At 37.6% G+C, this 22,878-nt stretch overlaps 2 protein-coding genes across 5 annotated transcripts in view; both read right to left on the bottom strand.

The window, feature by feature from the left end:
• LOC135710451 (active breakpoint cluster region-related protein) overlaps nucleotides 1–22,878 on the bottom strand; it is a 190,615-nt gene that overhangs the window by 15,204 nt on the left and 152,533 nt on the right. For all 4 annotated transcript variants that reach the window (XM_065233025.1, XM_065233028.1, XM_065233027.1 and 1 more), the window contains 4 exons: nucleotides 1,324–1,819; nucleotides 937–1,262; nucleotides 726–882; nucleotides 53–664 (listed from right to left, as the gene is read on the bottom strand). In XM_065233025.1, coding sequence (XP_065089097.1) covers nucleotides 53–664; nucleotides 726–882; nucleotides 937–1,262; nucleotides 1,324–1,819 — 1,591 coding nt within the window. The remainder of the gene's footprint in view (nucleotides 1–52; nucleotides 665–725; nucleotides 883–936; nucleotides 1,263–1,323; nucleotides 1,820–22,878) is intronic.
• The window catches only part of LOC135710460 (uncharacterized), a 189,751-nt gene that overhangs the window by 58,636 nt on the left and 108,237 nt on the right, over nucleotides 1–22,878 (bottom strand). The window lies entirely within an intron of this gene.

Below are 22,878 nucleotides of genomic sequence, written 5' to 3'. Positions count from 1 at the left end.
ACATTATCGATTTAATTCCTAATTAATAATTTGAAAAATCATCAGACATTACCGGAAACATTGATTTGGTTTGCACTACATTAAACTCGGACAGGAAGGTTCGAATAGTCTTAGATGCTTGCCGTAGCGAATGGTAATCGGGATGCTGTTCTGGCGTTTGGTTGAGCAAATCCTCCAATACCAAAGCATTTTTCTGTACCCGAGCAACTGGTTTGTGAAGTAGCTCTTCAAGTGAGAGCGATTGTTCGTTTTGGTTCTTGAATACTATATTGGAGACGATCTCCTTAAATTGCTGACTGTGGGTACTGCACTTTTTAACCGTGTCGATTGCACGACCATAGTTATGCAGGAATGCCCCGTAAAGGTGTATATTACTTGCCAGCCGTCGGAACACTTCACCGACGCAAAGTTCGTCACCGTCTGGGAGCGGTTGCTGTTTTATCCTCAGCTCGTTCAGAAATTCAGAGTGCACTTCGTGCAGGTCTTCGATCTTAAAAAATATCGTCTGAAATTCCTCTTCAGATATCACAGGTTGCGACGTAGTCAAGGTGGCCCGTATCGCCTTCATGTATTGCTTCATTTTGTTCAAACACTCTACATATAGCGTCTCGCTGGTAATAATACTGGTTACGATGTGCCGGATGATTGTGTTGCGATTAGCGTTCTGAAAAATACATAGGAGAAATTGCGGTGTGATGTTTCTGAATGGAATCGTATGCACTTACGGAAATCTTTCGAAATATTCCAAATCCTGGTTGACCAGAATCTGTCTCATTGGAGATTGCACGCAACAGTACTGGTGGGCCACCATCAGCCTCACCATCACTATCGATTGAACTGCTGCGGTTCTCGTGGTTCTGACCGCTTTCCGCACAAATGGAACTTGTTAGAAAAAGAAATCAGTATCTAAGAAGCAGAATAATGCAGAGCACTTACTGGATAAAGTAGTCAATATTGACATAGTTGGAACTTCGTCCTGGAGATTCTGGTTCTAGCTGCACGCTCGTTTGACTACTGTTGTGACTTCGTGGATGTGATGCCGGCAAAGGTAGTGTGCTACCTGCCGTTGAGATATCATCTCGACTAGATGTAGACCCGGTGCCAGTGCCACCGGCCTGAATGTACACATAATCCCCATCACCATTTTCCAGTGGGACCGTATCGTAATAGTGTTCCTGTTCAGCTTGCGCTGTACCAATACCTCCCGGTCCCACTCGCATACTGTCCGAACTGAGCGAAGAAATGGATTCGTAGCTTTTAATCTGCAAGGAAATGAGATTTGAATTGTTGAAATTCTTGAAGTTTAGTAATCATTTCACTTACCCTCTCCGAAATAGCACCAGTTCCACCGCCACCCGAGGCGAGCGACTCTTTCGAGCCAACTGACTGCAAACTATCGGTTGCCCGATGGCTCATTTTGTCCAAGCTTCCCGTAGGACTATCGCTGCTTCCTGTGGTGTGAGCCAACTTGCCCAGGCTTCCGGTGGGTGATACTCCAACGTTCTTTCCCAACGATCCCGTCGGACTCTCGGTGCTGGATGCTTTTGACTTGAGACTATCGGACTTTGGTAGTTTCTTGCCGAACTCTTCCGCCAGTTCGATGGCTGCTTTGGAAGATCGCGAACCCAGTTTGACGTCCAACGAGTCCGACGACTTTTGCCGGTAGATTTCCGATGGCTTGATGTTTCGTTCCAGAGAACTGCCCGGACTGTCCGGAGTTCCATCGGAGGATTGGTCCCTGCGTAGATTTTGCATGGCTGAAGCAGGAATCACGGGGGGTTCGACCGGAGCCGCTCGGCGCGGATATTTTGGAGGCGGTCTGGAAAAGTTAAGGAGAACACAAATAACATTAATTTCATGAGATTAAATACTTGGTATCGCAAATACTTATACATTTGACTAAAACCAAATTCCAATTTATACAAAATACTAGGTGTAGGTACAAATGTAGGTTCTCTAAATACATCAAAGACGCGATTCCAAACACAGTTTTTGCAACAAAGTAACGTGTGGCATACCAATTTTTCTAAACGAATCGAATTTTTAACATGAATAGATGGAGTTATGCCAGTTATGGAGTTATGAGTTATGAATAGAATTTGTTATGCTGAATTTAAAAATTTAAAAAAGGGAAAATTGACCGTAGTTCCAGTAGCGGAATAAATAAAGGATCAAAATAAGACTGGATAGATCTCTAGATAAAGTCACCAAAGTGTATTCAATGAATCATAGTGGTAGAGTGCCCATTTAGAAAACTGGGAGGTGTGGGTTGGATTCCCACAGTGGATGTTTGTTTTCGCCATTTTTGCAAAAGTATCTTCCATCCAAGCATAAATGTTCATAAGTCTAGATAAACATTTCAACAGGTCCGTATCTGCGTTGATCGATTCTCTTCAAAGGCAAAGCTACCATAAAGCCGGGAAGTGCAATCGTCCCATGGAGGCACGTTAACCAAATATCGAGTTCCTGATTGGGTTTTATAGCAATGTTGTTTTTCTTTTGTTTATAATAAATTGAACGCTCTAAGGCGAATAAAGAAGTTTCATGAATTTTGTTGTAATAAGCATTAAAATTAAGAAAACAAAACAGCAAATAGCAGTAAAAATAATGGTATAAGAAACCACTATGAAATCTATGTGATGTTTAAGCTTCATGAAATGAGTGCCCCTACATGAGAATCATATAGTTCTTACGTGAAAAGTATGATGGAAAAAATCTACGTATGTTTTCACGTAGCATGGAAGTGAAAATTATTTTGAGTTTGCTTTATCAAACTTCGTGGCAGGAATAGATCAAAGTAGATAGGACCTATTGAAATATTATTCGAGAAATGCTCTCGCGAACCAATCGATTAGAAATTTTGCTACGAATCTGCTAAATTGAACACCTCATTAATTTTCAATAGGTCACTATTGAAAATTACACTGTTGCAATAGCGACCAAAATTATCACCGATTGCCTGCAAACAGCGCTTTCCCGAACACAGATTTCAGAATCGAATACGATTCGGTCTCACTGAACGGTGCTTATTCAAACACCGCGTGTGGTGAGTGGTGGTGTCCGGTCGTCATCAACAGCAGCAGCCCACATGACCGTCCATTCCCCGAAGAAGCCACACCGCAATCAGTAGCTCTTCGTGAGTCATTATGGGCCATGTATGCCATCTAAGTTCCATACAACATACAGCTCGTCAGCCTCATCCGTGTTGAACACCCCAATAGCTCAGCGTTACTCAACCATCACGACAAAACAGCCCTTTTCAGGATCACCATAAATTATTGTTGTTTAATAGTTAATTTTCATTTAAAGTTCGCTCGCCTTGCTGCCAGCCACATCATCCCCAAAGCTCTTTGATACTGTACCCAACCCAGGAACAAAACGTTTGTTGTCAAATGCGTCATGTATTGAAGTGGAGAATTCCATGCAAATGCTCTGGAATGTCGGCAGAAGAATGCGTAACGCGGCAGCGTAACGCGGCATCGTCGGTCAACGAGGAAAAGGAGTACTCTAACAAGTGGATTTTCGACTTCGCGCGTAAGGTTTGTCCCGATTCGGTTCCGGTTCGATGCAACACTCGCGATCCGCCGCTGGAAAACGATGACATGGACTCCCCGTTTTCGATGGTAGAATTCTCAATAGAATGCAATAACTCGGCTCCGGGAATGGATCGAATCAATATCAACCTGCTCAAGAACCTCCCAGACGTCACAAAGAGACGATTGTTGAACTTGTTCAATCGATTCCTGGAGCTCAACGTTGTTCCGGATGATTGGAGACAAGTGAGAGTTATCGCCATCCAGAAGCCCGGTAAACCCGCGCCGGATCATAATTCGTACCGTCCCATCACGATGCTGTCGTGTATTCGGAAGCTGTTAGAAAAAATGATTCTTCTTCGTCTGGACAAGTGGGTCGAGGCGAATGGCTTACTCTCAGATACGCAATTTGGATTCCGTAGGGGCAAAGGGACGAACGACTGCCTTGCGTTGCTTTCAACTGAAATCCAATTAGCCTATGCTGAAAAACAGCAGATGGGTTCAGTTTTCTTGGACATTAAAGGGGCGTTTGATTCTATTTGCATCGACATCCTTTCGGAAAAACTCCATGCGAGTGGGCTTTCTCCGATTATCAACAATTTCCTGTTTAATTTGTTGTCCGAGAAACGAATGAGCTTCTCTCATGGCAACACGGAAATTGCACGAATCAGCTACATGGGTCTTCCACAAGGCTCATGTTTAAGTCCCCTCCTGTACAACTTCTATGTCAAAGACATTGATGAATGTCTGGCCGAAAATTGCACACTAAGGCAGCTTGCAGATGACGGCGTGGTTTCCATGGTTGGACCAACAGCACCGGACCTGCAAGGACCATTGCAAGATACCTTGGATAATTTGTCTACTTGGGCAATGAATCTGGGTATCGAATTCTCTCCGGAGAAAACAGAGATGGTTGTTTTTTCTAGGAAGCTTTATCCAGCACAGTTTCAGCTTCAACTTATGGGTAGAACAATCACTCACAGCATGTCGTTTAAGTATTTAGGTGTCTGGTTCGATTCCAAGTGCACTTGGGGAAAACACATAGCGTATCTGAGGCAGAGATGCCAACAGCGAATCAATTTCCTTCGTTCCATTACCGGCACTTCATGGGGAGCCCATCCGGAAGATCTGATAAGACTCTACAAGACCACCATTCTCTCGATTTTGGAGTACGGTAGCTTTTGCTTTCAATCGGCGGCGGGGACGCACATATTGAAGCTCCAAAGGATTCACTATCGTTGCATTCGAATCGCGCTAGGTTGTATGCAATCGACGCATACCATGAGTCTTGAAGTTCTTGCGGGCGTCCTCCCCTTAACAAATCGTTTTGCGGATTTATTGTTCCGGTTCCTCATCCGCTGTGAAGTCATGAACCCGCTGGTGATCGAAAACTTTGAGAAGCTGCTAGAGCGGAATCCTCAAACATGATTCATGAGCTTGTACTACAAGTACATGACTTTGGACATCGCCCCCTCCTCGTTCAACCCCAATCGCGCTGTCTCCCATAATTTCAGTTGTTCTTCCATGAGATTCGATCTCACAATGAGGCAGGAGATTCAAGGAATTCCAGAGCCTCACCGTTCCTTGATTGTCCCAACTATTTTTGCGAACAAAAACCGCCACGTCCCCACCGAGAAGAGATTTTTCACAGATGGGTCGGTGATAAATGCGTCTACTGGTTTTGGAGTATTCCACGTATTATATTTCATAGCGCCTCATACAAGCTTCAAAAGCCGTGTTCGGTATACGTTGCTGAACTAGCAGCTATATCGTACACGTTAGAGCGTATTGCCTCACTTCCACCTCTCCCTGGAGGCTATGCGTTCAATGAGGCCGATGAAGCACTCGGCGTATTTCCTCCAGGAAATACGATCGTCATTGAGTGCTTTATCAAACAGCTCGCATATCATCACCTTGGTATGGGTCCCTTCTCGTTGCTCTATCCCGGGCAATGAGAAAGCGGACTCGCTGGCCAAGGTGGGCGCTATGGAAGGCGATATTTACGAGCGACAAATCGCCTACCACGATTTTTTCACGATTTCTCGTCAGCAAGTCCTCGCCAACTGGCAACAAAAGTGGAATGATGGTGATCTGGGAAGATGACTACATTCTATTGTCCCACAGGTGTCGATCAAACCCTGGTTCAAAGGCTTGGATATGAGTCGTCATTTTATTCGTGTAATGTCCAGGCTCATGTCTAATCATTGTTCGTTAAACGCCCACCTCTTCCGTATTACGCTTGCCGACAGCAACTTGTGTACCTGTGGAAACGGTTATCACGACATCGAGCATGTTGTTTGGTCCTGCTCCTTGCATCATGGGGGGAGATCAGTTCTGTGTGATTCCCTTAGGGTCCGAGGAAAACAATCCTTTAAGCCAATTAGAGACGTCTTGGCTTGCCGTGATATCGACTTTATGAAGCTTATTTACGACTTTTTTAAAGCTGTTGATGTATGTGTTTAATGTTTTGTGTTTTAGTCATCCTTCACGTTTAAGTTTTAAATTAGTTCAAAATGCTTTCCCTTGTCCTCTCTCCAAATGATCAATAAATGTAATCCCTAATCTCGAGTAAGCCGCGAGTAATCGGCCCCCGTTCTACTAACATTAGTTGTAAGAAATGATATTCACTCTGTAAAAATCACCAGTATGTAAACACAATCATGTAAAAAATATTCGGCTCCGCAAAGCTAACGCATTTGAGCCTTGACAAATAAATGGATTATAAAAAAAAAGTATTGAAGTGGTACACATAAATTCTCGCAATGATCGAGTACCACATGACCATGTCATTTAACCAGAAACACTTCGTAAGGTTTTCTCCAGGACGCTAGAAAAATCAAAAAATCTCGAAAATCGCGAATATATCGTGATTGGAGAAATTCCTCCTACCAATTTTCGCTTTTTTATTATCTATTGAATAAACGAACAATTTCGTGCGTTTTGTACACGAAAATACCTAATTTTGTCATCAGAAAACGAGGCATTTCCGTGATCGGAAAAGTAGTTTGCCAAACACAGTTACCGAATATTGATACCGAGCACTGAGCATGCCAGACGGTACCTATCTTTATGACTTTTGATGCAAATTTTAAGCCCCTACTATTAAGAGAATTACGCAAAAAAAAAATCTTGTCGAATTCTCAAAAAGTGTAAATGTAGGTAGCGTCCGGTATGCTGTTCTACGGTCGTGTCTTGGATACAACCTCTTACATTTTTGACGTAGAACTACGTCTTTGTCGACTATACTGGGGTAAAAATCAAAAAATATGTGTGGTGAAATAGTGTTAGGTTTTGAACGCTTGTAACTTTGTCATTTATAGATGAAATTAAAATCCAAATACGCCAATCGATAGGATATTACTTAACGAATCTTCTGAAATGAATTCTTTTCTAATTTTTAATCAAAAAACTTTTGAAAAATTTGCAAATGATAATTTTGGTTACTGTTTTCATGAACTAAACGTTTTCCCCAAACCCAGTCAACATAAACGAATACCACTTGGTTGCACATCATTCTGCTTGAACCTGAAAAGATATAAATCAGCGCTGCCCCTTTCCTGCCTCTGCTCATTACCGCTTCGAACGGAATGGCACTGCAACAAGGAGGACCAATTCAGCGGGTGTAGGTGGATCTCTGCGTGACCACCACAATGAGGAATGAGACTTGGAAAAGTAATGTATGAAAAACCCCCTCCCCCCTTAACAACAACCTCTGTCTGGCTGGGATTGAACCCAGACCCATTGGGTTGAGAAAGCAGTCACACTTACCACTACACCACCAACGCCGGCTACATCTACTTTGATGTGATATCAAAATTATTTTTTTGCTGTGTATTATTCTCATATAGATCATACATTCGGAAGAGCTTCCATGCAGAGTCGGCTTTAGACGTTTATACCAGCAGTTGGAGGGTTACCACCAAAAGAAGAGAAATTAAAGTTCCCAATGTCGACACAATCAACGACCTTGTTACTGCAATAAGCTCACATCCGCCCTCGGTTGCTTGCATGCACCCATCGTTGATCATCTCGGCGCCAAATTTCTAGTTCCGTGCAAACTGATATGCGACTAACTCGCGATCGCTCTGCCGTCGAGTACGAGTTTCACTTTCACACGAACGTTGAATCCCATACGACCAAAACAACCGGCACCACACTGCTGCCACCGTTGCTGCTGGGCTGGAACCGAGTCACTCGGTCAGTGATGTCTCACCGCTAATCACTGCCGCCTCGATCGCTATTCAGCACCATGTGGCGGCAATAAAGAGGACACCAATTTATGTAAATTTATATTAATTCACCTCAGGCGCGAAAAGCGAAAACAAGCGAAACACAACTGGTATTATATCCAGCGCTGCTGGATGCGAGTGTCTTCGCAAGATACTGTGCAATGTTCGATCAGCATTGGCGCGTGTCTCAGAGAAAAGTTCAGCCGTTTTCACTGATCGCAAATAATTGTGGAGTAGCATAGTTGGATTCTGGATAGGTCGTAAAACGAGTTTATCACTGTTTCGGTCCTCCCCTGTTTGAAACTATGGTTTAAGGCTGATCACCAGGTGGAATACGAATTTTAAAAAACATGACCATTTCAGAACAATAAGGTTATGAAATTGTGAATAAAGCTATGTCCATTTAGAATCCGAAATAATAAAATCATCTGTATCTCGGTAACGGATTGACGTACAAATAAGGTTAATACATCAAAACAAAGGTAATTCACAGTAATTTTAGAAAAAAAAATCAATACAAATCATTTCTCTTCGTTTCTAATGAAAATTCGCACTTTCTTCTTTATTCCTCCCATCAAACGCTGCACACCTCCGGAGTCAACTTCCTTGGCACATTTTGGTTATCTGAATCGCGTCCCGAGCCGTTTTTCCACTTTTCTTAAGCTCCCGCTTCATTATTGCCCAAAATCTCTCGATGGGCCGGAACTGCGGGCAGTTGGGTGGATTTATGTTTTTATCGATGAAATCTACGTTATTATCGCGGTACCACTGGATGACTTCCCGGCTGTAGTGGCAACTCGCCAAATCTGGCCAAAACTTCACGGGACCTTTACTGCCCATAATCGCATATCAGTCCCATATGGATAGGAAATCAAGCAAAGATGGGACTGATATGCGATTATGGGTAGTTTATGGGCTTTAATGAAAGGTAGTACGCGGTTTTTGAGGCATTCTTCCTTGTACAGCTTCGAGTCCATCGTCTTATTCGTCACGAACACTTTGGTCTTTGCTCCGCAGCTGCATATCCCTTGCCAAATCATCAGTTTTTTGGCAAATTTGTCCATAAAAGCAAACTTAAACTTCGCAGGAACATATCCTTGTGCCGTCGCCATGTAGAATTTTTGGCCAGGAAGCTGTCCGAAATCCATTTGACATAGGTTTCATCGTCGATGAGCAGGCATCCTTGGTACTTCGTCAAAAACTGCTGGTAAAATTTCCGAGCTCGAGTTTTGGTGACAAAACTTTGCTTCAACGTTCTGTTTGGTTGCTTGCTGGCTCGATAAGAACGATATCCTGCTCGCAAACGAATTCTTCGAACGGTACTGCGAGTAGCAGCGTATTTTTGTGCGATTTCATTATCTGATAGTCCAGGGTTGGCTCTGACGGTTCTCAACACCTTCTGGGTCAGCTTGCGGTCATATGTTCCACTACGACGCTTACCTTGAGGCACTCGATCCACGCTCTTTCGCTCCCTGAAACGTTCGAGCACATCATACACGGTTGATTTGGCGATTTTCAACGTTTTTGCGATTTTTATTGCGGACCACGTTGGATTATCAACGTGGGTGTGCAAAATTTTTTCTCTCCTCTCGGCTTCCATCTGGAATAATTTTTGACTCACTGCACGAAACACCGTGAAATACCACAGAAAGTGGGCGCCTAGGTAAACAAACCGCTGTAAAATAATTCTTGCAGCGGTCACTTTCCGTGCCGCTGCAACACAATAAGTGATTCCGGATTCTAACTGGACAGAACTTTACAGGTTTATTTTAAGAAATCTAAAAAAAAAACTAAAGTGTGGTCCATTTAGAAGTGAGCGATCAGCTCTATCTCGGGATTACTTTCTAACTTATGTATCCTGGGTACCTTCAGTGGTGCAAAGGGCCAACGAGGGCCCAGGTTAAAATCCTATCGACTTGCATGATTTCCTTGTTGAGGCTCCACCGCCTGCGATGTCCTGCTGTGTTTCAATCCAGCACTTGCTAAGATATTTCGTTTCCACCCCTTTGTAGTGTGTTGCCGACCCATTTCCACTTTACGTTGGCGAGTTTCAGTTGACATCGGCTTTTGATGACGACGATGGAGCTCAGCATTTTCGAACAAAATTGTTGTGTCAATAATTAAAACAAAAACGTATTTATGCATAAGAAACAATGTTTAGCATTGTTTTCCGCAGAAAAAAAAAATAATAAATTTACTTAAAGCAGGGTGACCAGTGAATTTTCATTTCGGAGTTCCCGGTTTTTCCCGGTTTTCCCGGTTCAAATCTTAAAAATTACCCGATTGTTAATATTCAACCAAAAACGAAATTGTACGCATTTTTATAAACGTGTCCAACTGTAAATTTTCGGAGGTTATGTGTGGGAAAAGTAAAAGCAGAATTACAGACAATATTTTTTAAAGCTGAAAGTATAAATTCAACTCTATGAGTCACTTAAGGTTCAATTTACTTTGATGCATTTTCGAAAAATTCAAATGCAGTTTTTTTTTCGATGTATTCTATTCTTTTTGCTATTTACACCCAATGACGCGAGCTTTTTGCTAGTGTGAAAGGATGCGTCGAAAAAAACTGCATTTGATTTTTTTCGAAAATGCATCAAAGTAAATTGAACCTTAATGTATTCGAAACAAACTATTGATCTTTCGAAACACATTGAAAAACAATTTCTATCACATTTTGCTCGATACATCTTATGATCTCAAAGCCCTAGAATTTATTAAGAAACAGAGATTAAGGTCGCTAGGCCAAATGTTATCTGGATGAATAGGTTATAAGACAAAATTGTGAAAAATAAGAGATTTAATTTTAAAAAAAAAGTTTCAGAAAAAATGAACTTGATACTAATGAGAATTAGAGGAAATTGTTAGGGATATCGGATAAAGAAAATTTGTCTTCACTCCGTTGTCTATACTAACATAAATATTAACCTTTCAGTACTTGCGCTGATGTACAAAGTTAAACACAAACAAATATGTAAAAACTTTTGACGTTTGAACTCACTCAACGTGAAACTAAATATGGTTCATGAAATTTAATACCCACGTCCAAAAGACCAATACTTGAAAAATATTACTGAAAGGTTATTCACTGAAAGGATAAAAAAAAATGTGATTTAAGAAGATTCCCAAAATTCTGAGACTTTGAAATTTCTGTACAGTTTGAAACTATTGCGATAAAGGATTCGGAGAAAAAATTATCAAAATGTGAAATTTTGACATTTTTTCAAGATTACAGATTTGAAAAAAAAAAAAATATTTATGAGTCGTGGAGTCATAATTGTCAAGGCTCTGAGACTTGCAAGCATTTTAAGGGTTATAATACATTACAGAACAATCGATAGAATCTTGCGGACAAACCCTGGAATATTTAGTAAAATTTAAAAGAATTCAAAGTGTTGATTTCAATCAAATATTGAAGAGGATTCCCACATAATTTTCGAAGGAGAAGTTCTGAGCAGAATTCCAGAATTATATTCAATTTCGGAATTAGAAATTGTAAGATGAATTTGGAGTTGTGAGAAATCCTACTTGAATCTGAGGAGATTTGTATGAGAATCGTGAGGAAAATGACAGATGAATTTTAAGATTTCAAGATAATTATGATGAAAATTCAACAAGACACAGAGTTTTAAGAGTGTTCTTGTTAGCTCTTATTTCCACGCTAGTGCGAAAGATTCATCACAGAGCTCCAACAAAATGCATAGCAAATAAATACTAATAACACTTTACAACATATTTGAACTTTGTATGCTGATGGTCATATCCCATGTAAAATCGTGTGCTGAATTCAAAAATGTTGTCAGAAAAAAATCTTAGTTTTGTAGATACAGTTAAAAAATGAATTTCTCCTAATAAAAGTTTGTCTACTAAAATACAAATATCTCCTGCTGTAATGAAACTATTTCAATTATATTAATGCCAAATTAAGAGTGAGCGAATTGACTTTCGATCAACTGAATACTATTTTTCAGTTAGATTAGTGGTATTGTTGGCACAACCACTACAAACATTTGTATTTACCTTGCTTAAAAAACTTTGCTGAAATCAAATTTTCTTGGAAATATGTAAAACATAAAAATAAAATAAACAAACTATTAATTAACAACAATGCCACTAATCTCTCTGACAAATGATGTTCAGTTGATCAAAAAAAAATCCCCTTAAATTTGGCGTTCAAATAATTGATATAGCTTCATTACAGCCGGAGATATTTGTGTTTTAGTAAGTAAAATTTTTTTTTAGAAGAAATTTCAATTTTTATTGCTGAAATTTTTCTGGTTACATTTTTGGATTCAGTGCACGATTTAACATAAGAATCATATGTCAAACATTGAAGCTAATTTTGTATATTTTTATTTGTAATGTAGTGTAAATAGAAATAATTTCTTTAAATACTCCAAGGGGGTTCTAAATAAAATTTCGAAAGGTTTATGCTGTTTTGAATACAGTTAAAAATAAAATTTTGAAAAGAATTTCAAAGGCATCAAAGTAGTTCAAGGGAATTTTAAGAAGGCTTCCAATCAAGTTCTTAGAAGGGTTTTCAAGCAAATTCCAAAACAGAATTCAATGGTAATTATTACGCGAAGTGTTTTTTGGTTAATTTCAGAAGAATTTCATGTTAATTCAGAGAAGAATTCCAAGTTAATTCTGGAATTCATGTCATGAGAATTTTGAATAACGAAAAATTAAAACCAAGGAAAAGAAAAGTTCAGATTCGGATTTAACAAATATTTGTTTCCAAAGTCCAGCATCTCCAATATTTTCTTTAAAGACCCATGTACTTAACATCTGAAATTGAAACGACAAAAATCAAATTGTAATTTTGCTGAGTGATTTAATTCTAAAAAGAATAAGACGGGAAACTACAATAAATTATGTAGCAAAAAGAGCAAGAAATTTATTTGGTAAAGAATCGCTCTGTTTTAATAGTTAATTCTGAAATTCTGGTGTTAAAATTTATTCCTATGTTATGGTTTACTTATTTTCCCGGTTCTTCCATCGAATTCCCGGGTTTTTCCCGGTTTTCCCGGTTACTTTTCAAATTCCCGGATATTTCCCGGTATTCCCGGTTTTCCCGATTCACTGGCCACCCTGTTAAAGTTGACGTTTTACGATTTTTACTAAAAATTGATGTGCTACGATTTTTGTTAATTTTAAAGTGTTCATTTAGTCTTATCGAAAGCTTATTAAAAATGCTAACTTCTTTGATATTGGACACACAATGGACACTGAGTTTGAAAATATTAATGAAGTTTTTAACAGTTTCTTAACCACCATTTTTTATTTCTTTTTTTTCTGAACAGGCAATCCAGTTTCCTACAACTTCGACTCAGTCGTCATTTCGATTAGAAGAGCCGTTTTCGTGCTATGATTTATAGACAAATATAGAATACGCCATTTTGAAAAGATAGACGCGAGTCAAAATGGCTTAATTGCAGCAAATTTGGAGGCGAACCAGCCTAAGGCTGAAAGCCTCCTAAATAAAGCTAAATAATAATAATTAATTGCAGCACAAACTTGGTTTATTGCCCATAGTGAAAAATTATGCAAAGTTTCATGGAATTGTTATTGAACATCAGTTTAGTAACGAGTATTACCGTATTAGGAGCTGTCCAAATACCGCGTGGACAGTTTAAAAAAAAATTAGAGCCCTCCTCCTCCTGCGGCGTTGTACAAATGTTTAAAAATATGTAAACTGTTCAAGTGGTGTATCGATAGATTCTTAGAATATACTATTTTCGAGTTAAGTTAACCCAAAATGCAAACGGTACGCTAAGTAGTAGTTAGAGTGAGTAAATTTGTGTCCGTAGATTTAATAGATCACCAGTAGCATGAAAACAGGAAGGGGACGATAGTTGATTAAATTTTGTTTAATGGACATATGCCAACACATGTGCTATACAAGTGGCTGCTATCCACAACCACAGCGTCAGCAAGTTAGAAAGCATTGAGAGGTAGATTGAAGTTCATAAAATTCAAATTAATGTAAATTTTTCGCCGATTGCAATGTGTGGTCAGTGTTTTCTGCCGGTTTGAAAATTGAGAACTTGACTGTGTGGTTGGAATTAATTTGTAATATTTTATACAATTATCGGGTTAATTGACATTTGTTGACATCAACGTCAGCGCATTGAGATTGATTGCTTGGCTGCTGTTGAATGAGTCAATCAAACATGATTTGAAACGCAACTTTTATGAAATCAATTATAAGAGAGACCGGGCAAAATTTGTCGCCATTAGTCATGCAATAGACTTCAGTTTAGTGTATCTAGGACGAACCCCAGAAGGATGATGGTTTACACACCAGACGGAACAGGATCTCTTATCACATCACGGATCAGACGTGGTAAGCGAGAGAAGATATCCATTTAGACCCGCATGCCACTCAGTGTGTCTGCGACGTAAATAGCAATCGTACGCTTCGTTGAACGTTCCAATTTCGTGATTATCAGCAAATTGATTTTTCATCTCGTGTGTAAATATCTGGATGCAGCTTGTCCGATGGGTATCTCGTAATTGAAATTTTCTTATATATATATATAGATGTATGTGGTTCAGTGGATGCGTATTAAAACTTCCGCATCCGGAAAGTATCTTGATAAAGCTTATTATTTTGAGTTTAAAAAATGTCTTCCTTTAGCATACATTATCTTCAACCAGGGTTGCTTCCACTCACTTGCTATAAAAAATATTTTTCGGGATTAAGCAATCATTATATGATATAATGATTTGTTGGACTTGTAAGTAACAAGAAGAGGGTGTAAATTAAGTGTTTGATTCATAAAACCTGTCAATTTTGCTTTCAGGGCGTCACAATCAGCGATCTTATGATTCGTGAGCGTTCACTCAGAGTGAGCGCTTACGAGTCGTAAAATCGCTGATTGTGACGCACTAAAAGTAATATTGAGAGATTTGATGTGTCAAACACATACTTCACGACCTCTTCTTGTAGCTTACAAATTCTAATTATCTTTATTCCATCTCATGATTTCATTATTCCGAAAAACATTTTTTTATAGCGAGTGAGTGGAAGTAACCCTGTAACTTCAACTCTGTAAAGTAAATTGACACCAATTTGTAAAATTTGGCTAATTTCTCCGAAACTGAAAGTCCAACTTTGATAACATTCATTAGGTTGTTAAAATAACAGAACAACTCCTTAACACAATGAATTCAAATTAGGTTATCAAGAAACAAAACAAATACATTCAACGTTCGTTAAGGGGAAAACTTTTAACTGAAATGTCTCGCCAAGTTTCAGTTGAGGTGCTACGATACAGAGTCCATACATGGCCGTGAAGATGGCTGACTTGCACTATTACTGATGTTTGCTCTAGAAGATGCGAAGTTAGTGATAATGAGATTCACCAGAAAAAAGGATTCGTGAAACAAAATCGTATCAGAACAGGGAGGCAGCACCCACACCTGGACCTTACCTATCGAACCATCCAAGAGACCAACGGCTTTTACTTCAAATTCTATTCAATTTTCAAACTGCCGTACTCTAGCCAAACTACCAACCTATCCTGTTCAGAACTTTCTCTAGTTAAAAAATTATCACACTAAAGCTTCATGTTGATATTAGTATAGCATTTACAACCAACAAGGAAACTTTACCATACTTAACTCTTCGACTACCACACCTAAATCACACTTTTCACTATTTTTGTAATATCTTCGGTAAATTTTCATGTATTTTTGATGTTGTTATCTTGTTGGAAAGGGTATTAATTTTCCTTTTTGATGGTTTGATTGAGCATAGCACACAATGACGAGTTTGATAGTTAATCAATCTTTTGGTTTTTCAGTTTTTGTCGAGTCGGTAGACATGTCGTTTCAGCAAGTTGAAGTTGATCGGTTTGTCCTTTTATATTTTTTCCTGAAAGCCTATAAAAGTATCTAATAGAATGCACCATGCACACATTTTTAATTGCCCTACAGAATGAATAATGACCTTCCGAAAATTTTGTTATAATTTGGTAATGCTGATTTTATGAAGCTATGACACAATCAGGGAGCGTGAATAACAAGCTAATGAAAAGATTAGGATGTGGCCTATCCAACGGTATTAAAACATTTGAAAACGGATAAATAGCGACTGAGATGCATCATTTTGAAAAAAATGTCGACTCCATTTTCAGTGTGGTGCCCGAAGAGTTAATGGTGGTGTTAGTTTGCGTGAGTGCGCTACGACTTTCGGCAAACTGACGTTGAAATCTTTGTTTACAAAAGCAGATACGGCTATTTGAACTAACAAAAAAGAAAATCGATGAATAAGAATCAATCAACGAATATAAGCGTTTTTCAAATGCTACGCATAACAAAATCTCATATAATTTATATAAGCTCTCATAACCAAAACCAAAACAAAATAAACCAAAACAAAAAAACAACGAACTGCGCCTCTCAGAAGAAAGCGAATTTCCAGACGTAGCAAAAGCAGAAACCAAATTATGGTCCATAAGTCGGTCAATCTGGTGTTTTGCAGGCAAGGAAATCCGATTGTTACAATACATGTACAACCGGCTGAAGGCCGAATAAGTAACAATCGTGCACTGGCAATTATGCATGTGTGCCTTTTATTTATATGGTAAGGCTCGAGTATACGGTACGGGTGTATAATTGTGGCACAGAAGCTGAATTTTATGGACAAGCCCCTCACGGTGATGGTGTTTGGTTTGGGATCGAGTACAGTAAATGGCGTATGAGTGGTGGGTTAATTGATAGTAAAAGTGGATAATTAAAGTCGTATTTTTGGTGAGGCGACCTTGATGGTAAGATTCAACGTACACATGGGGGTAACATGTGCTGTGTAGGCGAGGAACTATACCTACATCACCTACCATTTGATCTACACATGGCAGTCCGGCGCCAAGATTTCAGCAATGCCTGGCGTTTGAATGATCAGCCTACGATTGAAAAATCCCACGCGACATTTTAACAATAACAATTTTGAATGTATTTTCCCATATGCTAATAACGCGGCTGTAAAGCATATCCTGTAAAGTTGTTTGTCCAAGATTGCATGTCGATCTGCGCTGAAGAGGAGAAGACAAAAATAGATGAAGTGGTTCAACGAAGATAGGCCCTTTTGATATGTTACGCAATACATTACTAATTATATTATTCATTGCATGATAACGTCATCAACACAGTTTTGACAGTTCAGAGAGATCCCTAATAAAAATGTTATGGTTAATTTGCTTAACGACGTGTTCGGGGTATCATCCAAACCATTTGTGGAATAGTTCAATCATTTGGATAATCGTTCGTTTATGGTAATTTTTTATTAGGGATGGTTTACAGGGACTTAAACTTTTTTTCGAAGGCATCACTAATAGCGAATTCGTTTATTATTCAGTTCCAACCTGGATCGGGTATCAAGATTGGGTCTGCTTGTTTTCTGACAAACGTCAGTTTGCTTGTTTGTTTTTAAAACCTAGCTCAGGTTGAGGTTCGTACTGACAAAAAGATCGGTTTCGCACTGGTTCCAACCCCGATAATAAACGAATTCGCTATAAGAGTGTTCGGTATGGATCGGCGAGGTTTTCATTAGAAACACTGGAATAAGAGACCAGCGGAGACACTGTTATGATTCCAATCGAACTGTCGAAAGCGGTTCCAATCTGCAATGTTTACAAATGGTTTGCTTCAATTAGGGAGGAGTATTAAAATCGTTTAACAATCTCTCATGAACTCGATCGTCGGTGCATTGGCGAAGTCACTCGCAAGCAGTTACAAATGCAAGTGATGCCAGGATTGCTTTGATGTTTATCTTGTTGCCAAATTCATGTTTTTTTTCTCCGCTGGTCTCTTATTCCAGTGTTTCTAGTTTTCATGGAAAATAATGCATAACAAGTTTGCACCCACAGCGAGAGGTTACCTCCTGCGCAGCTGCATTTTTCGGAAAATGGTGAATATGTGCGATTTCCACTAAGATGAAAGTGGAAATTAAGTTAATTTAATTAGGAAAGGTTGTATCATGCTGGTGGTAATGGAGAATTGGTTGTATAGGACGCCAATATTCAATAAATGTTCCTTTTGGCCTTTTCTAAGCAAACATATTGATACTCACAATAGCTCACAATTTTCGACGGAAAACGCAACGGAGCTTGCTTTACTCAACACGCACCATACTATAAAATGGTGCTAGATGGTCTTCTTCAAAGTGATAACAAGATGACAAATCATCTTTATTTTGAGTGATTGAGCAATTTACTTTTGTTTACATCATATTTACGATGCAGCATTGATGGAGCCGCGAAATGAAATGAATGTATATTATGAAAGTTCAACTGGAAAAGTCAAAGATGCACATCAGTCTGATCGTAAACACGTTTTCTTCTTCAATTCGAATGTTATATTGGAAGGATTTTACACAGGCTTGATGAAAATTATGATTTAACGCTAATTTTCACGAATTTTATATGCAGTCTGTCAACATTATCATCATCATGCAGTGGCGACATCTGCGTTGAGCTTTTACGGCAATCTTCCAATGGTACTCCCTTCGGTCCCAAGCTAATCGATTCACCCCTCGAAACATAAGAAAAACGAATAACCCCTCATTTTATCTGTCAAACTTTCATAGCGAATCAAAACAAACATTGCGTAGTACTAGAATTTTGACTAGAATGGGATACGTTAATCGTTTGCTTGGGACCAATACGCTAGTCAAGTAGTGAGCCAATTTAAAATCGTTAGTTTCGTATTGATTGTTGCTAAAACGGCCAACCATTCATTTATTTCATTTCATTGATACGCCTAGAAGGGTCGATGAAATTTTCAAACCAAAGCTACTGTGTTACCTGACTTATAACGAATATACGTTGTATACGAGTACCCCGAATACAAAGTATAGTTCGTCTAATTTTACATTGCAAATGCTATGCAAAATTAGACGAGTCATACGTTGTATTCGGTGTACTCGTATACAACGTACATTCGTTATAAGTCAGGTAACACAGAAGGCCCTGCTGCTTGAGGGAGGGCCGATGATTTGTTTTGAATTTATTTGACGTTGCGGAAAGGCTTAGCAAAGGGCGTACCATTTCTGATGACAAACACAACGGCTTAAAAAAAAGGGCTTATCCATTGAAAGATTCACAAAAGGGCTTATTAATTTATGAAATTAAATTGTTATCGATTTTCATATATTTTGAAAGCTTTTCGCATATTTTGGATGTTGTATACTTTTGTATGCCTAAAATACTTCAATTTTCTTAAATTGTCTAATTAGTAATATCTTGCGTAACATGTAAAAAGAGCATATCTTCGATCATGATTATCTCTTGCTCAGATCGACATGCAATCTCGTACAAACAACTTTAAATGATTCCGTGCAATGATCTTTAGAATACTATTGTATTTAAGTACTATAAGACGTAATATCGCATTACTAAGTTTGGGATTCATGTGAATGCAGTAATATCATAGAGGTAACTCTAAGACTAGAAGGTCCTAAAATAACATGCTCATCTTTTTGGCTCAGCTCTGGTACTCTCTTCGGTCCCAAGCTAATCGATTCACCCCTCGAAACATAGAAAAAACCAATAATCCCTCATTTTATCTGTCAAACTTTCATAGCTAATCAAAACAAACATTGCGTAGTACTAGAATTTCGACTAGAATGGGATACGTTAATCGATTTGCTTGGGACCAATAGGCTAGTCAAGTAGTGAGCCAATTTAAAATCGTTAGTTTCGTATTGATTGTTGGTAATATTGTGTTTATATTATAAGAGTATGTGAAGTCAAATCTACCAATGTTAAAAGCAATGTCAGGGTTCAGGAAAACAGGTATGTCAATGAACATATTTTGTATTGTTTTCGCTATCTCTGATTTTTTTTGTCGAGATTAACCGGTAGCAAATTTAATAGAGATTTCAGTAAAAACGATTTTTGTTTGCTGAGATTCAACGATAAAATTTCCAAGACTAATTAAATAAAAGCGAGAAATTCGTTTGTGTTGCCGTGGTAAGCCAAAGAGAAAGTCGTTGAAGAAAATCGCTCAACGAGGATAGACCCTCTTCAAATGTTACGCGAGAAATGTCACTTTTGCTGAGATCTCAGTTATTTTTTGTTGGGAGCTCAGATGTACGAATTTCGGCAGAAAATCCCGAGATTTTCGGTAAACGAAATTAATAGCAAATTTGTTGAAGATGCCAAGTTTCAAATAACAGATTTAACGTGGTCATTTTATACAATAGATGAGGAGATGAAAGTATAGAGTTGATAATTCCGTTTAGAGTACGGCAGAGTGAAAATTATATATAGAGAGTAGAAAGCGAGCAAGGACAACTTTGACGAAGGTACGAATCGGGATAATCATCTCTCTTTACCAAACTCCCTCATTGGAGAGGGATGGTGAGGGGTATAGAGATGATCACCGATTTGCTCATGAACGATTTTCGAGAACGTGTCTGTCAAAATTGATTCCTTGTCGGTCAGAAATAATTTGCTATTCTAGCAGGCTTATTTGAAAATTTTATGTCTGTGAAATTTAAGTGCACCAATGAATGATCAGATGCACCAAATGGAACACAGCCTAAGTATAGCTATAGGACTTAAAATATTCGATAAAATATCGATCAGGCAAAAGGAATATAGCTGTACATATGAATATACAGTACACAGCTAATCTTTTTTTCAATTCCCCAATATTTAAGTTATAAATATTTAGCAACAGTGAGTTGGTTATCAGGCGGATAGTAACAAAAATTCTAAAATTTATCCCCGTTTTTTAGCTGTATATTCTTCAAACTATTAACCACATGGTTGGTTTTTATGTGGCGATTTGACTTCGTATTAAATAACTTATTAATTGCCAATCTTTCATAAAAATTAAAAAACAAAAACAAAATACACAGGTAATCTGAATCCCAGCACTAAATACTTTTGATGCAGCAATCACGTTCCATAAGAACAGCGTAGAAAACGGCGAATGTCATATATAGTGTTTTCTGCTGGATCGGATGACAATAGGGAAGCATCTACAAAGTTCCCTTATATCTATTTATTGCTTGGATTGTTTTTCCAACTTAACCAATAACTAATATTTAAGCAATTTAAGCGTAACGTAATTTGCGAATGAAACCTATGGTACTTCGCTTAAAAAAACAAAAAACGTTCCTACGGCCAGGAAAAGGAATTTTTAGATTTTTACTCCAAAGTAGGCTTTAAACGTTCCTAAACTGATTTCATCTGTCGCATAATATTCTGACCACTCCCTCGTCGAACCCGGATCATGTCCGGGTATGGCCAATTGAGTGGCCAATGTGATCCTGGACACTTAATAGGGCTACCATTGAGCTACGGCCAGAAAAAAAGCGTTTTAAATATTTTGACTCCAAAAATGCTTAAAATTTTCCTAAAAAAAAATAAAAAATAAAAAATTTAAAAATAAAAATTAAAAAAAATATTAAAATGAAAAAAAAAGTTAAAAATAAACAAAATAATATAAATAAAAAAAATTAAAAATTAAACAAATATTAATAATAAAAAAAATATGAAAAATAAAAAAAAATATTTAAAATAAAAAAAAAAATATTAAAATAAAAAAAAAATATTTAAAAAAATATTTAATATAATAAAAATATTAAAAATTTTAAAATATTAAAAATAAAAAAATAATAAAGATAAAAAAAACTATTTCAAAAATAAAAACTATTTTATGGTCTGTTATCTGTGATCTTTGGCATAACTTCTGCGTCTGTTTCAATTGTCTGGGTGATTTACGGACGCTAGGTTTTTATATATATCAATAAAAAAAATATTAAGAATAAAAAAAAACCAAAAAAAAATATAAAAATAAATAAAAAATATTAAAAAAAAATATTAAAAATATAAAAATATTAAAAATAAAAAAATTTAAAAATTTAAAAAAATATTTCAAAAATAAAAACTATTTTATGGTTTGTTATCTGTGATCTTTGGCCTAACATTTGCGTCTGTTTCAATTGTCTAGGTGTATAACGAAGGGACGCTGGGCTTTTTTATATATTAATAAAAAAAATATAAAAAAAAATTAACATAAAAAAAAAATAAAAATTAAATAAAGGGACGCTGGGCTTTTTTATACATTAATAAAAAAAATATAAAAAATAAATAAAAATAATGCGGATTACACACCTGATTAGACTCCTGCGCTAAAAATAAGTACACAGTAATATTTTCGCACTGGTCATAAAAGTTAAACATGGAGCTTCTTCATGCTTTCTAGAGCTTTAATTAAACAGTGTAGCTTGCTAGTAATGTTCTAAAGCTGTTACTGCTTTCAAATAAGTCGATTTTTAAATTTTCTGGCATGTGCGAAAATATTTCTGTGCAATTATTTTTTGCACAGGAGTCTAATTTGGTGCAAAATGCGCAATATTAAAAATATTAAAATATTAAAAATAAAAAAATATATTTCAAAAATAAAAACCATTTTATGGTCTGTTATCTGTGATCTTTGGCCTAACTTTTGCGTCTGTTTCAATTGTCTAGGTGCATTACGGAGGGACGCTGGGCTTTTATATATATATTAATTAAGGCCAACCCCGTATGCAGTTTAATATTATCAGTAATCAAATTGATTTCATTAAGAGCAGAATTAGTTATCCTTTTAATTCAACAGTGTTAAATCATGCCCTCTGTTTTGCTGTGCCAACCTTTAACCCAAAAAAAACGAGATCAATTAATTATATGATTTGAGTAGTAGTAGATCCGAGAAATGTCGCCCCTTCAGTGGTAGGAAAATCATTTTTGCAGTATGGAGAATATCAGAAAATCCACGATTTGTGGATTTCCTACCATTCTCATACATTCGAAGCGACTGGTCCTCTGGATGTGGATGATGTCAAAAACAACAAAACATGATTAATTGGGGTAATAAAAAAAAGTTACATCATAACATCAAATTTTGATTTCAATTTGATCGCCAACTTTACTCGGGTACCACCCACCAAGCGTTACTCATTTGCTGCCTCTATCATTTTCTGTATCTTTGCCGCAAACTACACAAGCACACGCTACTTAGTGTTTTTCAGTCACACGAATATGGTATGTTATTTTTATGCTCTCTCGTTTGTGCTCTGTGTGTTTATCTCGCAAACGAAGTTTTTCTCGAACGCACAC

The sequence above is a fragment of the Ochlerotatus camptorhynchus genome, unplaced genomic scaffold, assembly GCF_037179485.1.
Source record: "Ochlerotatus camptorhynchus isolate MF236.1 unplaced genomic scaffold, CSIRO-AGI_Acam_v1.1 ptg000383l, whole genome shotgun sequence".
Taxonomy (NCBI): domain Eukaryota; kingdom Metazoa; phylum Arthropoda; class Insecta; order Diptera; family Culicidae; genus Ochlerotatus; species Ochlerotatus camptorhynchus.
The sequence above is the reverse complement of the archived record's forward strand: the minus strand, read 5'-3'. Positions and strand labels throughout refer to the sequence as shown.